The 15,962-nt window shown below is 44.0% G+C and overlaps 1 protein-coding gene and 1 long non-coding RNA gene across 10 annotated transcripts in view; one reads left to right on the forward strand and one right to left on the reverse strand.

The window, feature by feature from the left end:
- The first annotated feature begins 54 nt into the window (after nt 1–54).
- LOC147580317 (uncharacterized) lies at nt 55–892 on the forward strand. Its single transcript, XR_015252795.1, has 2 exons — nt 55–377; nt 752–892. It is a non-coding gene; the product is annotated as an uncharacterized LOC147580317 (long non-coding RNA).
- Nucleotides 893–6,536: 5,644 nt separating this feature from the next.
- The window catches only part of PARP6 (poly(ADP-ribose) polymerase family member 6), a 30,062-nt gene continuing 20,636 nt past the window's right edge, over nt 6,537–15,962 (reverse strand). For 6 of the 9 annotated variants that reach the window (XM_086711122.1, XM_086711120.1, XM_086711119.1 and 3 more), the window contains 8 exons: nt 15,118–15,166; nt 14,756–14,868; nt 13,927–13,999; nt 13,150–13,219; nt 7,938–8,017; nt 7,478–7,541; nt 7,230–7,314; nt 6,537–6,897 (listed from right to left, as the gene is read on the reverse strand). In XM_086711122.1, coding sequence (XP_086567248.1) covers nt 6,795–6,897; nt 7,230–7,314; nt 7,478–7,541; nt 7,938–8,017; nt 13,150–13,219; nt 13,927–13,999; nt 14,756–14,868; nt 15,118–15,166 — 637 coding nt within the window. In that variant the 3' untranslated portion in view covers nt 6,537–6,794. Of the gene's footprint in view, nt 6,898–7,229; nt 7,315–7,477; nt 7,542–7,937; nt 8,018–13,149; nt 13,220–13,926; nt 14,000–14,755; nt 14,869–15,117; nt 15,167–15,962 lie in introns of those variants that run through there. The other 3 variants (XM_086711125.1, XM_086711123.1, XR_015252790.1) reach the window with 2 other exon arrangements.

The following is a 15,962-nucleotide window of genomic DNA, read 5'->3' on the forward strand; positions in this document are numbered from 1 at the left end:
AGGACTACATTCCGTGGCGGAAGGACACGTTACATAAAAGTCTCGGCGTGAACGTTCTGCGCAGGCCAATGAGGAAGTGGCGAGGCAGCGGGGCCCGCCCCGGGAGCTCCGGGGACCTCCCTCCCAGACCCCCGGGCGCCGGGGCCACCACCTGTCGCTGACAGCTTGGAGTGCTGGACGAGGGCTCTTCTCTTGACCCTCGGCCCAGGCTGCCCCAGCTGTCCTGGCCTAACCGGGCAGTGCGAAATTTATGGATCCTCGGCAGCATTCCCCCAGCCCTGTCCTGCGACTCCCCATCCCTCCGGGTGCCCGCCCCAGCACACACCTCGGAAACCGTGCCGCACAGGCAGTTAGGGAGCCCGAGATGGGATCAGGAGGTGCGGAGAGATAGAGACTCCTGGGACGGTTGGAGGTCGCCTTCGGAAGGGCTCCCGCAATGGAGCGGGGTTAGGGACGACTGGGGAGGGCGGAGTGTGCGTGGAGCCGGAGCGCGAGGCTTTTTTGTTCTTAGGGCTACAAGAAAGGACTATTTGGGGCCGGGTGAATACTTTAGTTGGGGCTAGGATCCTGCAGAGCGAAGGCCTGAGAGTAGAAAGCGAATAGAAGGCATTAATATTAGTGTAGAAGTGACCATCAGGAAATATCAAGTCAGAATGTTAGAGCTGATAAACTGCAGGAATCAGCACTTTTGTTTTCAACCTCATGTATTTAAATCAAAATTGTTAGAGCTTTTCATACATTTTTCTCCAAGGTATTTTCCGACTTTCCGAGGGCTAGTCAACAATCAATGATGAAGGCAGTTTATCAATGAAACAGCTGTTAATTCTTGCCTTCATGAAGCCAAGTTTTGAGAACAGATACAATGCTGCCTCATTAAAAATCGTTAAGACCATATTCTCTTAGGGTCTTTCCTTTTCCTGGAAAACTAGACAATGGATGTGACTTGACTGGCAGACACCTGCCTTGCCCTGAATCAAAGGCCTTCCATTCCGCTTTCCTGTTAGATAAGCTGGGACCAGAAAGTGACAGCCTAAAAGTACGTTTTTGTTTGCCACAGAATCCTTTAATTTCTTCTGGAAGCCTTTGCTGGTCCCCTTGGTTGTAGATGGGAAGTTGGTTGGCCCTGAGCTAAGGACGAACTAAAAACAGTGGTGAACAACAGTGGGGGGTGGAGGTGTCGGTGATCTGGCCAGTGCTAGACTATGTTGCATTTTAAAGTCCTAAATCTAGATACATTCCCAAGATTGAAATGCACAGGTATTAAACTGGAGAGTTATAAAAATGCTGTCCATGAAACTCTGGCAGAGACGAATCCAGCATATCCTTGCTTGGGTTTAGATGCATAGTGAAAATCTGTTACATGGAGTTTAAGGTGATTGTCATTGTTTTGCCAAAAAGCAGCATATTATATAAGAAAGTTTGGATTCCATCTTCTCTTCTTTCCATTCCACTTAACTAGCCCTATGACCATATCCTATAATTCAATATGTAAGGGCCCAGTTCCTTAAAAGTAAATTGAAGGGGTGCCTAGATGACTCAGTCATTAAGCATCTGACCTTGGCTTAGATCATGATCTCACGGTTCATGAGTTCAAGTCCCACATCAGGTGAGCTTGAGCCCTGCTTTGGGTGAGCACGAGCCCCACTTAAGGTGGTAAGTAAAAAAAAAAAATGAGCCCCACTTTCTCTCTCTCTCCCTGCCTCTCGCTCATTTGTGCCCTCTCTCTCTCAAACAACAACAAAGTAAATTGAAGACAATGCCTGCTTCATAAGATGGGGTTTGATCAGATGATATATGTGAGTGAGTACAGCATGGTGCCCAACAGGCATCCCCTTTTTGGGGAATTGACCTTGTGGAGGATTATCCTTATGATTAGTGCCAGAACATCGTTCAGAATGCAAGAAACTCTGTTTGCCTTCTCTTGGTCATCTTGAATCCCCATTCCTTTGACCCAGCAACAAGTATCCCCAGGGCTACATGAACCTGGGGGAAGCTGAGAGCCAGTCCTTCCATTAAGCTCTCTGAACTGGAAGGATGGGAGGGGGTGCTGTAGGTTCAATGGACTGGGGTGAGTGTGAGGGTATAGACTGCTTTGTTACCTGTTGGATTCATGGCCACAGAACCACAGAATCTGGGATTAAATCTGGTCTCTTGAAGGTCATTTGGAGTCCCTCATGGGGTATGTCTGCAAATGGTGCTGGACCCAACTCCTGTGGCCCTGGTGAGGGAGGGTGATATTTACAGGCTTTACCATTACACGACCTCATGAGGTAAAATGGCAGTGTTCTCTCTCAGGCCAATACAGATTTCCAGGGCAGCCCATTGACCCCGAAAGTCAGGTTAAAGCAGAAGTGCTTATCACTTTGGATTTTATATGCCCTCTCCAGAGCCAGACCAAGTAGACTTAATTTATTCTATGCCTTCCTTCAGATTCCCAAGAGCTCTTCAGGCTCATCAGGGTGACACAAAATCTTAATTCCAGAGTTCCTCCACAGAAAAACCCTGGAAGGAAGAGAAAGTTGGCCTTTTGAAATCAAGAGTAAAGAGAGAACAGGTTTTCTGTGTCGGAAGGGGAAGGCTTCACATAGGAAAACACATGGAGGTTGGTTAGGACAGATATGGGTATGGGAAGGCATTCCAGGGGATAGCAACAGTAAAGAATATTTTCTGAATGCAACTGTGTATCTAGGTTCCCCCCCCCCCCCCCTCCTCAGGATATGCCTCATCAGCAGTTAAAAGCAGAAGGGAGGAAGCTTGAGGAGTCCTTGTTCATTCCAGTGGAAGTACTGCCTCAGCCAAGGTGACCTGGTCGGCCTGTGTGACTCACTGCAAGTCTTTCTCTAGCCCAAAACTGTTAGGACTCACAGGACAAAGCCTCCCTGGGATACTTTAACCCTATCCACCAAGCCAGTCCCATGGAGGCCCTGTCTCCTTCTTTTTCCCTGGAAGTGTAGCCACAGCTAGGCTGCCTAAGATGCAAGTGGGATTGTAAGCAGACCCCTTCCCCCAAAGTAACCAAGACTTGGAAGACGAAGAAAAGCATCAGTGAACAATGGATCATGTGCTCCCTTCCTCAGGAATTCCTCCTGTTGCAGTTCAGTCACACTCTGCTTTTCACTTGGCACCTTACCTTTAGTCTTCATCTCCATGCTTACTGGCTACCAGACAACCTGACCCACTTAGCCCAGAAAGGACGGCTAGGACTAAGGAGACTTCAGTCTCTCTCCTAGACAAAATAATTTTTGTAGGTAATGCTTTAACTTAAAGGATGGCATCTTTGGCCCCATTGCAGGGGGTGTGGTTCTGAAATATCTGTGGAAAGTCCCACACTCCAGAGAGAATGAAGCCCCTTCAGATGAACCGGAGCCTACTTTTATTCCCACTGCTCCCGGGGGAATTGTGTGACCTGCGAAGCTTCCTCCCCACCACTCTCAAACTTGTCCCAGAAGCTGAGACATCTCCCAAACCTCCACCTCCCAATCCATCCTGAGAAGCTGTTAGGTAACCCAGTTATGACTCAGCACCAGACTCATTCCTCTCTCTCCCTACTGGCCAGAGTGAAAGGCAGAACCAAGCACAAGGCTCCTCCCCTATGGATGGCCACATCCTCACCACAAACTGAGTCAGGACCACACCCTGCCTGGATGGAAAATTACCATGAGAAGGAAGAAGGTTAAATTCCAGGAGTTTCCAAGTTCTCAATACAGAAATCATAGCCATCTACTCTCTACCTGGGACTAATTGAGGAAAATAGTTCTTTTCCTGGCCCTCGCCCTAAGTATGTCCAGGTAGAGACGAAGTAAGGCTGCTTGCGCCCAGGACCATGTGAAGTAGGAGGCCACAGTCAACCTACGTGTGCAGTATCTGTAATAACCTTGGCCTCTGTGAAGGAGGATCTCTGGTTCAGACCTGGCTTTCACAAGCCCCACCTCCACGGTAAGCAGCCCTGAGTGGGAGAAAGAGGCAATCCTTCTTCAACTCCTTCTCCAGGCTGTGGGAGGATTCCTCTCCAGAAACTCAGGGCCCCACCCTGCAAGATTCCCTGCAATGAAGGCATTGTTGGAGAAGTGCCATAGGTTTTTAATTAGATTTGCTTTATACCAGATAGGTTTTACAATTTTTCAGATATGTTTGGCTTTCAAACTTCTTAGATTCAGAGTCCTGTTGCTTTTATGTGGAACACTATAAAATGATGTATTTAATGTCATTACAATTTTATTGGCATAAAAAAGACATAATGTGTATGCTACGAAAAAAACAGTGACACCTATGAGACCAGCGCAGGTGTTTGAGTTTTTTCCTGGTAATATACACTATCTGTTCATTACTTCTCATTCTATTATTTGCTAATACTTGCTATAGCAGGTGTCACTGACAAAGGGAAATTGTAAGAAATGCTTACAACTGAGAAAAATCCATTCACAATTTCTGAAAATTGAGCAAAAATGTTGTTACACCACTGGAGCAGCCAAGCACCTAGACTGAGTTGTTGGAACACCTGTGGGAGTAGTCTGAGAACCTCGGCGGGAATTGAAACAATGCTTAAGAGCTCAGATTCTGAAGTTGGGCAGTCCTGGTAAAAACCCAGCACTGCCACTGACTTGCTATGAGACCCTAGACACATAATTTAAGATCTCTAAAGAAAACCTATCTTCCATCTTTTTTGGTCAGCATTAAAATGAAAAAATACTTGTAAAGTTTGAAAGGCTATCTAGTCTAGAATTGGAACAAACAGTTCGGAAATCAGGTTATCTGTCAGTCATGAGCTGTGGAATTATGAGCAAATCACTTATCCTGTTTTCTCACCTACAAAATGGGAATAACAGCTCCTAATTCATAGGCTTGTGAGAATTACATAGTCAAATACAGAGTGCTTACAACAATGCCAAGCATATAGTAATCCAAAGTGTTAGCAAATTATTAAAGTGCTTATTAGCATAAAACCTGGATCTACCTAGTATGAAGTAAAAAATGTTAGCTCTCCCTAATACTGTTTAGATGAGCTGCAAGGGTACTCCTAGGAGGCAGGAATTTCAGTGAGTGTGGGCTTCCTGGTGGGGCCATTTATTTAGTGGAAAGGAATTTCTTCTAGACCACAAAGCAGAATGGGACAGAGAGCCTTAGGAAACTTGTAGAGTCAAGAGTGTAACAGTCTTGATTAAGAACAGGTAAGGAAGTTTAAGAAAAGCTCCTATTGGGTGTTATATGGAAGTGATGAATCACTGAATTCTATTCCTGAAATCATTATTACACTATATGTTAACTAACTTGGATTTAAATTTAAAAAAAGAAGGAAAAGAAAGGAAAGGAAAGAAAGAAAGAAAAAGAAAAACGCCCAGGGGATGGGCCTTAAGAGTGGTACTTCATGTTGAGGCAAGTCAGGAACTACAATGCAGGCAGGTACTCGGGCAAAGAAGGTATCTCCAAAGCACAGGGTGAAAGTAATGAGACAATAGGTGGTCTAGGGAAGACTCTGTAAATCAGGAAGCTGTAACAGAATAAAAAACCTATACTTGAAAAGCCAGGCTTGTTTAATGTGTTTTGTATTCTCTGTGCTTATATTCCTGTTTTTCTTCATTAATAGTTCAAAATATTTGATGTCCAACCCATCTCTGAGCTAACTTAGGGTTACAGGCACATGAAGCACCCTGAAAGGCCAGCAGAAGGTTGGCAGTGGGAATTTCAACAGGGAGATGGATTTCACTGAAATAATTAGGTCTCCTAGAAACAGCTCTCTTTCTTCACCTTGCTAACCTTGGAGAATTTGGATTTTGTTGTATTGAGGGAGGCTGCATTTCTCTAGATGTCAAATGAGAGACCAAGCCAACTTCCTGCATCTGTCAGCTATTTTCCCCCACCACCCTTACCCTAGAGAAATAGCTGAGAGGAGGAAGAGAATAGGGGCCCAACCCCTGAGACAGAGAGCAAGGGGCAGTGGCTAAGTTGTGTGCAAAAAGCAGAGGTCCTGGGGCTCCTGGGTGGCTCAGTTGGTTAAGTGTCTGACTTCGGCTCAGGTCATGGTCTTGCAGTTTGTGAGTTCGAGCCCCACGTCCAGCTCTGTGCTGATAGCTCAGAGCCTGGAGCCTGCTTCAGATTCTGTGTCCCTCTCTCTCTGCCCCTCTCCCACTCGTGCTCTCTCTCTCTCTCTCTCTCTCTCTCTCTCTCTCTCAAAAATAAATAAACATTAAAAAAAAAAAAGAGGTCCTAAGGGTAGGAAATCTGAGCTGCTTTGGCCTCAGCGGTACTTTTAAATCTTGAGGAACAGGCATCAGTGGTATTCTATATCCTTCTGAGTTTGCATCATCTGCGTAACTGATAACTGCCTAACTTCTTTATCCAGTTCATTGACAAAAATGTTGCCAGATCCGTGGTACATACACTACACTAGATGACTCAGCTTTTACTCCACCCAACATAATTAGTTCCAACCCTCAGGATATTCCACTCTCCCCACCTGACACCCCACTTGAGGGCTTGGGGCAGGTGCTGGGCCAAGGCTAGTCAGACCACAGTGATCATATCCAGTCCACAGCACCTTCCATTTTATTGTTTTATTTACAAACAGGGTGAAGTCAACTGGGAAAATCAGGAGTAGGGAGTCAGTCTGGGCCATCCAAATGTGGAGTGGTTCCTGGGTCAGTCTCCACCATGAAGGCCGCCTCTTCTATGCTTTTCCTGCCCCTTGGTAATGGCCCCTTGATTCCTCAGGGCAGCCTCACATGCTGCTCCTGAGCCCTTGTATGAGGGCAGATGGATCCTGGGGGAACAGGGGTGGTACGAGGGCTGGGGCCCCCTCAGTTTGTGTAAACCTGAGTTCCGATCACACGCATGATTTCCTTCTGTATCTTGGGGTCCTGAGTATTAATGTTGGCATCGCCCACCTGACCATCCTCATATCTGCCAAAGATAGGGCAAGTGTGAGCATAAGAGGGAGAAGAATACCAGAATAACGTCAACCAGTGAACTATATGTGAGGTGTGGCCATTCCAACCCAAAAGTCAAAACCCTTTCTTGCTACTCTTTAGGGTAGAAGAGATTCAGCTTATCTGATTTCCTCTAAACAGATCTATACCCATCCCCATCCTCCACAGGGAAAGTTCCAGTGCCAGCTCCACTCAGGTAGCCAGGGATAAGTCTCAGATGACAGGAACAGACTTTCCCAGTAATCATACCATTACACCCCCACCCTTATTCCTCAGAGTAATCCCCAAGGTCCCTCCTAGACTTACACAAAGAAGAACCGTGTGCAGACATGGTCAGACACAGGGCACACCCAGATGTTCCCATGCTTCTGGAGGTCCTTAGATGTAATCACTGGGAAGAAGGGGGCCAGAAATTATAATGCTTAAGTCACACAGTCCAGGCAGGGGAGGGAAGACAATGTGTCAACAACACCCTCAGCTGGATCACGTGCCAGAGCTGTACCAGAAATAAAGGTTGGGGACACAGAAATACAGGGACTGGGTGAGCCACCTACCTTCACAAAGTGCTATACAGTTTAGATTCCGACTCTGCAGGAACCTTGACTGAATGGATCGGGTCTGGAAGAGAAGGATAGCAGAGCCAGGTGGACTGTTATAGCTTCCCTAGGCAGGAGGTTAGCTGCTGGTGGCTAGGGGTATGGATTAGGATATCTGGGTCTCCCAGCCACCACCACCCCCAAATTTTGCTTTTGCATAATTAGTCTGGCTGAGTCCATAGCTTCGATCTTTACATTTTCATGTCACTGCATTTAAACTCAGTCTCTGCTTTCACACTTATGACTGAGGCCACATAGGACTCTGGAAGCATGTTCATCTTCAAACATATCTGATTCCTTCAAATGATCTTCAAACTACTCACTTCCCTCACCATTTGTTCCCCATCCATCTCTGTAGCCTAAACTTATCCTAGGGGAAGGATTCTGCCTGCCTCACTGGAGTGCCAACTAATAATACCTGGGGGATGGTATTCATCCTGTTATATCTCTGGACCAGCTCATCCTTGGAGGGCATCCTGTGCTGTCCTTTTCCCATTCCTGTTACAGAACAACAAATCCAGTTCAGTCACCCACTCCTCAATCACATAGTTACTAAAATGTCTACTATGTGCCAGGCACTGAGCTAGACATGTAGTAAATAAATAAACAAGGTATCTGCCCTGACACAATTTAGTCTGGTGGATACTACAGGCAAAGAACAAGTAATTACAACACAGTATGGCAAGAAGTGTGATGGGGAGAATCTAGAACGATGTGTGAGCTAGAGGAGGGGAACTAGCCTGCCCTAGGGTTTTGAAGAAGGCTTCCCAGTGACAGCCGGGAAAAATTACTTAAATGAAGAGGGGGAAAGTGTTCTGGCAGAGGTAAAAGGACATAGAAGGTCTGGAGGAAAGAAAGCAATGTGCCTTTGTTTGTATGGAGCATAGTCAATGGAAGGAGAGCGGCAACAGATGATATGGAAGCAGTGAGTCAGGATCAGATCAAGCAGGCCTTATAGGCCATGTTAAGACAACTGAAGTTTATCCTGAGAATATCAAAGAATCACTAGAAGGTTCTAAGACAGGGGAGGAACACATGAAATGAGACAGGAATGAGGGGCTCACGAGAGTGGTGATATCAACCCCTTGGATCAAATGCCAGATTGAGCAAAATGAGTGAAGAGGAAGCAAGCAGAGCAAGTCAGATCTGTTCCAGTCTCAAAGTTACGTAGAAAACCATGAGCAGAGTCACTCAAAAGAAAAGACAGAAAGCACAGAAGGTAAGTGATGAATAATTTTCCACAAGTAACCACAATGGCAACAACCTTGAAGAATCCTGCTTCCTTTAGAAAGTCTTCCCAGACTTGAGGAAGTGGTGCCAATTCCCTCCAGTGTCCCCCTGTCTAAATCCATAAATCCTCTGCCATCCTTATCCCACAGTGAATAGCCCTATTTATAACATTTATAGACCCATTCTGGATTTTTCTTATTTAGACATGGAACAGTGCTTATGTGCCCCTACTCCCAACTGTTTTTGGCCTGTGACTAGACTTTAGTCTTGACTCAGCTTTCTCACAGGCCTACCTTTATCACAGTCGTGTGTGTGTCTATGTGTCCATCCCTGTCTGTCTGAGAGGACATGGATGAAGATGGGAAATGATGCTATCCTTACAGGCCATAAGCAGGGCCCCTATCTCACCACTCTACCTTGGAACATTCTATTACAAATCCCACTCTCCTTCAGTTCTTGGTTTTGTGATAGCCATGGTGCAGGAGTGGGGATGCCTGGACTGACATTCCTCACTGCTCAGGCTGTCAATTCATCATGCACTCACACTAAAGTCCCACGACAGATATATGGCCTGAACAAAACTCAAGGCAAGACTTAAACTCTTAATTTCTTCCTCCTACAGGTGTGACACTTACCACCCCTTGATTTCTACTTTCCCCATTAGCCTTAAGTAAGTTTAGCTCTGAATCCAAACATGACGTTCTCATCCTGGGTATTTCAGTGCAAGATTCGGAGTGATCCCAAAGGATAAGAAAGAACAAGTTCTATCCCAAAGGATAAGAAAGAACAATCTGATTTCTATGGCTGGTCTTTCAAATGGCCCTTATGATGCAATCCAAATCTTGTCCCATCTCAATCCTGTTGCACACTGTCCTGTTCATATTGACCCAATGATCTTCTACAGTTTACCAAGACCAGAAACTGAGAAAGTGGTGGCTACAGTAATCCCTGGATGCTTTGTATCCAGAGTATACACCTATCAGAAGTCTCTAAACAGAACTAAACACACAGATGGAGTTTACTAACTCCTTTCTCCCTGGCCCTTGTTTTAACCCACACACGATGGCCAAGTCATTGGAGTGGAGGCTCCATTAGCCAAATGGATGCTCTCTATTTATACCAGCTCCCAGATAGCATGCAGTGCCACAAAACTAAGGATACCCTGAGGGAGAACGAGAAAACTAGAGCAGAATAGGGTATGTGGAAACATATAAGAAGATGGAATTGGTTAAATACTAGAGTAATTACAATAAACTGGCCATCTGTACACATCTCACATTATAGAGATTCTCACATATCTGTGGGCCCTCAGAGACTCATTCAAGCAAAGCCTACCCTGTCAGTCCAATATAGTAATAAGAACACTGGCCCAGAAGTTAGGAGGCCTAGATTCCAATCCTAGGTCTGCTACTCACAGCTGTGTGTAACTTCTCTGTGTATGAGCTTTCCTAACTATAAAGTAAGAAAGGATTGGATGAGATGATCTATAACTCTAAAAGTAAAATCCGATGCCATTTTATAATCAGTGGACCTTTGCAAGAGGAAAAGGATGGTGTCCTATGATGTTTTTCTGTGACTGAAGTGATGAAGAAATATAAAGAGTCAATAGAGATTCCTGGCTCCATAGGTATTCAGGCACTCAGTAGTAAACAAAAGCCAGTGACAGAGAAGAGAGGGAGAGAACAGGATGAGAACAGACAGGAAGCAAGAATTTTGTGGGCACCAAGAACACCAAGGCACCAGGAGAATCTCACTACTTGGAAAATAACGAGAGCTTAATGAGGGAAGCTCAGGCGGGAACAAAGATAAAAACTGAGGAACCCAGACAAAAAAGCCAAAAAGAGTACCCTAACCCCAACCCCACTTTGCACCCCAGGCACACAGAATAAGATTCATTCACACATTCAATCGGTATTTATTGGGCACTTACCCTGGGTGGATTACTCATTAGGTTTGGTTCATGACACACTTTAATTTTTTTTTTTTTTATTTATTTATTTATTTATTTATTTATTAATTAATTAATTAATTATAGACCCAACCTACAGACTAAATCCAAGAACCAAAACATTACTAGTGATTTATATCAATGTGCTCCTACCCTATCCCAACTATCTATCTGCTTATCCTCAGGAGGTAACCACTATCCTGAAATTTCTTTAGTTTTATCATACATACATAACACACATGCACCAAAAGGTTTATATTTGTTTGCTTTTAAACAATATAAAAAAGACATTACACACTAGTCTTCTGGGCTTGCCTTTTTTTTTCTTTAGCTCAGCTCATTACCAAGGTTTTTCCATGTAGTTAAGTACTACTGTTTATCCATTTTCATTGCTAAATAATAATCTACTTTGAGAATATATGAAAATGCATTTATCCATCCTCCTGGTAGTGAGCATTTGGGTTGTTTCCAAGATTTGCTACTGCAAACACTGCTGCTTTGAACATTCAAGTACACCTCTGGGCATGCAGGAATGAAAATGCTGGGTCACTGGGATAAATTTTCTCAGCTTTATGAAATTAAACACCAAATTGTTCTCCAAAGTGGTTGTACCAATTTATATTCCAATAAACAATAAAAGAGATCCTGCTAATCAACTTCTAGGACCATCAGAGGTATTACCAGATTTCTTAATTTTTGCCAGTCCACATAGGTGGCAAACAGTAGTCATTTTGGTCTTCATTTTACTTCCTTGATTAATAGCAGTTCAGCAACTTGTCATATTTTTTGGTCATTTCTTCAGTGAAATGTCTGTTCATGTCATTTGCCTATTTTTCTACTGGGTTGTCTTTTTCTTACTGATTTTTAAGCATTTTAAAATACATTTTTGGGTTACCTGGGTGGCTCAGTTAAGCGTTCAACTCCTGGTTTCTGCTCAGGTCATGATCTCACTGTTGGTGAGGTCAAGCCCCATGTTGGGCTCTGTGCTGGCAGTGTGGAGCCTGCCTGAGATTCTCTCTCTCCCTCTCTCTCTCTGCCCCCTCTCCTGTTTGCTTTCTCTCTCAAAATAAATAAATAAACTTAAAAAAATATCTTTGTTACTAAGCTTTTGTGGTTAAATATGTTACAAATGTCTTCTGGTTTGTAGCTTTTCACTTTCTTAAGGTGTCTTCTGGTAAACAGAAGTTTTTAGTTTTAATAAAGTTAAATTTACTTACCTTTTATGATTTATAATTCTACACTCTTTTCATTCTATCGGAAGTTTTATATAAAACTAATAATTTGTTTGGTTTGGTTAAAGCCTGGTTTAAGATTCACTTATAAAACTATCTGGGTTTGGTGAGTTTTTTGATTTAGTTGCTGCTGTTAGAGTAGTTTAAAATTTAAAGACTTTTCTAGTTCTATGATTCTGGATCTAAGTTTTCTTATCTTTATAATAATTATAATTACCAGGTAATACTAAATAATAATCTATAAAGAATATAGCACTGTAGGGGCGTCTGGGTGGCTCAGTCGGCTGAGCGTCTCACTTCGGCTCAGGTCATGATCTCATCGCTTGTGAGTTCGAGCCCTGCGTTGGGCTCTGTGCTGACAGCTCAGAGCCTGGAACCTGCTTCAGATTCTGTTGTCTCCCTCTCTCTCTGCTCCTTCCCCATTCGTACTCTGTCTCTGTCCCTCAAAAATGAATAAACGTTAAAAAAAAAATTTTAAAGAACACAGCACTGTCTCCTTCATATGGTAGACATGCAATATATGGTGGTTACCTTTTATATAGAGACTGTGTAGAACAAGAACAAACGAAAACTAAAAAGGAACTAAGACATGAACCTGTAACACTGAGAGAGCTCCAAGGCAGATTCATTTTCTGAATAGAACAAACCTGGACTCATCTCCTGATTAGAAAATGGACCTTACCCATGCCTTATCTTTGGAATAAAATGCTTTCTCTTCCATTCTTATAATAGTATGTAATTATACGCAGTTTAAATTTTAAAAGGTAGTTGACAGGGAGAACAATGTCTCCAGAAATGTAAGCCGATGGAAGATACTCAAGCATTCAAGTGTATTCACATATAAACTCACATGCACACGTGTACATATACCATCTATAAACAACAGGCTATTGCCCACACCAAAAATGTGGTCTATGAAAAGCCTCGTTTCAATCTCCCAGTTATTTCCTAACTTATTCTCAGAGCCAAGCCTCTACAATGAATAAAACCATCCCTACGGAGAAGAGGACTTCCTAACAGAAAGGGAGATAATTGGCCTCATGGTGTAAAGACTCTACATCACTAATGAGAGGAGGTAAAGAAACCATGTATCTATGACTGGGAGAGAGCTGACACAGACCAAGTACCCATGATGGAGCAGGAGGAGACAGCATAGATTACGTATTCACAAAATGGATGCGATGTAAATAGAGCCGAGGTGGCCAGACAGTATTTCTTACCTGAGTATCCAAAGGAAATACTGGAGATGGGGCTCAGGTAGATGCCTTTGCCATAGGCTGCTCCATGCAGCTTGCAGGGAAACACCAGGATGAGCAATATGAGCCTGGGCCCTCCCATGGCTGTATGTTAGGCAGCCACAAGGCTTATCCAGCCCTCTGTCCCTCCAATTACCTTCTCACTGGTTCAGATTACTCTAGGAATTTACTCTTGAAAATCTGATTGGCTGAAAAGTGGATGCAGGTTAACCTCTTTGTCCTACTAGATACTGATGTCTTGGAATGTAAGGAGTGGCAAAGCCACTAGTCAGTCCCTCAGAATCCATACTCCATTCCCCAGGCTTTGGTACATATGCAGATTCCAAAAATGAACTATAGAACAGGTACCCAAGAGGAGAAACAATAATCACTCCTTGGATTCCCATAGGGAGAAGAAATAAGTCTTTTATATCACTTTTCTGAATGAACAGTCACATAAATTAAAAACCTTTGTCTAACAGGTTAATGCATCACAGTGGCTGTAGTCAGCATTTCATATTCCTGCCTATTGATATAATCCTATTCCCAAAACTACCAAAAAACACAGCCTGGGGTCAAATATATATCAGCCATATTCATTCTATGCAAACAATTCCAACCTCTTTCCTTGGAAAGCCACACGGCAGGCTAGATTTGAGGATGCTGAGGCAAAAATCAGTTCAGTACTCTAGAGCAGGCTTCCCCAAAACTGAGTGGGGCAGGGAGGGGAGTGGAGAGAAAGGGAAAGGCTCACAGCCTCACCTGCAGTTTGGTGTAGGATGCATTGACCAGCCCATTGCGCAGGATCGAATGCCAGTTTTCAATGTGGGACCCACTGTAAGGCAGGGTATAAAAAACATGTCTCTTCATTGTATGAGGTTCCCAGAAGCACTTTCAAGACCGCCACGCCCACCCACTCTCACCCACACAGGACATGATAACGGACTGGGATACAGCTAGCAACAGACACACACATGGATACAGTCACAGGCATGCAATATACGTGTGTATGGCTAACTCTCCATTGTAACTTCCAGTCCCATTCTTTTTCCTGTGCTTCAGCTGGTCCCATCCTAAATCCTCAACTGCTGGTTCAGTATTTTCATTTGCCTATTCCCCTGATATTTCAAGTTAAGCAGATTCATTTCAAACTCAACCAACAGAGCACTGATCCCAATATGGTTGCCAGTTCTAACTTCACATCTATTTTAAGAAAAAGGTACCACCACTCCCTTCTTAATATCTCTCTCACTTTCTCTCTCTCTTCTTCCTCAATTAAGCATAAATTGCTGATTTCCTTCAAAATAGCTTTCAAATCTATCTCCTCCAATCTGTTCCCTCAACCACATCTTTTTATGTGTAAATGTCATTTCTCCTCAACTACAACATAAGTATCTTGAGAGTAAAGACCATATCCTATGTATCTTTTTACACTCTACAGCGCCTACCACAACAGCATTAAGAAATATCTGACTGGTTGGACATATGTCACACACATTCATATACCTCAAGTGAAGTTGCCCTCCCACCCCCCTACATTATTTGTTGTCATTCCCCCACGCCCCACCCACCCCCAACCCCCCCTTCTCACTGGAAGGCAAAGGTGCTGCCGTAGAGCTTCTTGGCGGTCCGGAACCGAGCCTCCTTGGCAGGAGGGCTGCTCAGCAGGAGGAACTGGTGTGAGGTGTGCATGAACTTCAGCTGCTGCCCAGGTTGGGGGTCGGGTCAGGAAAACAGAGAAGAAATGGAGATCAGGGAGGGAAGGGGTGGGGATGGGGAGCAAATCAGGCTTGCACTGACCCCAAATAAGGAGAATATGCTTAGGTCCAAAGACAACCGTTGATGGATAGAGCCAATGAGGCAAGTCTAGGATCAATGTGGTTAGCTGGTCTGGAGCCCCTCCCTGTCCCTCACCAGAAATTTAAAGAATTTAGAAGAAGAATGGTCACTTACCCTGCTGAGAGGTAGTTTGACAATGTGTGACCTGTTGCTAGAGATGATCCTAGCATAAAACAGAGAAGAAAGGAATGGACAGAATGAGTGTGTCATTAGACCATCCAGAACAAAGAAGCAGTCTTACTGTACCCCTGGGAGAACAAGCAAGGATTCCAGGGCTGTTGGAATTGTGTCAAATGTCCACATCACTATCTAGATATTCCTGTTGGTGGTAACGCTTGTGTATAAAAGTGTAAAAGGGAAACTATTGACCAGAGTTACTGGGTAAACAATGAATAAAAGAAAAGAGATGGGTGAAAGGGAGACTGCTATGTCTAGGAACAGAAAAGGATAAAACAAAAGTGGGTGCCTAGGTGGCTCAGTCAGTTGAGCGTCTGACTTCAGCTCAGGCCATGATCTCATGGTCTGTGGATTTGAGTCCCACATCAGGCCCGCTACTATCAGTGCAGAGCCCACTTTGGATCTTCTGTCCCCCCTCCTCTCTCTGCCCCTCCCCTGTTCATGCTCTCACTCTCAAAAATAAATAAACATTAAGAAAAAAAAGGAAGAGCACGTAAGATCAGCTACAATAAATAAATAAGTAAGTAAGTAAATAAGAAAGCAGGGATCTGTATTAGCATGGTGATAACTTATACTTGGGATTTAGAAACACACAACTGGGACTCAGAGGAATCTTTCAGGGCTCTCAAGGATGGGGAGGGACGGAGAGAAAGTTACTGTTTGGGCTGGAGAAAGAAACAGATGAAACTACAACAACCTTCCCTAGGATTCAAGGATAGACTGGGCTGTGTTTTGGCTGAACTCAGAGGATAGGAGAGAACAAAGGCGTAAAGCATTGAGAG

This window comes from Puma concolor, chromosome B3, assembly GCF_028749965.1.
Source record: "Puma concolor isolate L17-30 chromosome B3, mPumCon1.1.hap2, whole genome shotgun sequence".
Taxonomy (NCBI): domain Eukaryota; kingdom Metazoa; phylum Chordata; class Mammalia; order Carnivora; family Felidae; genus Puma; species Puma concolor.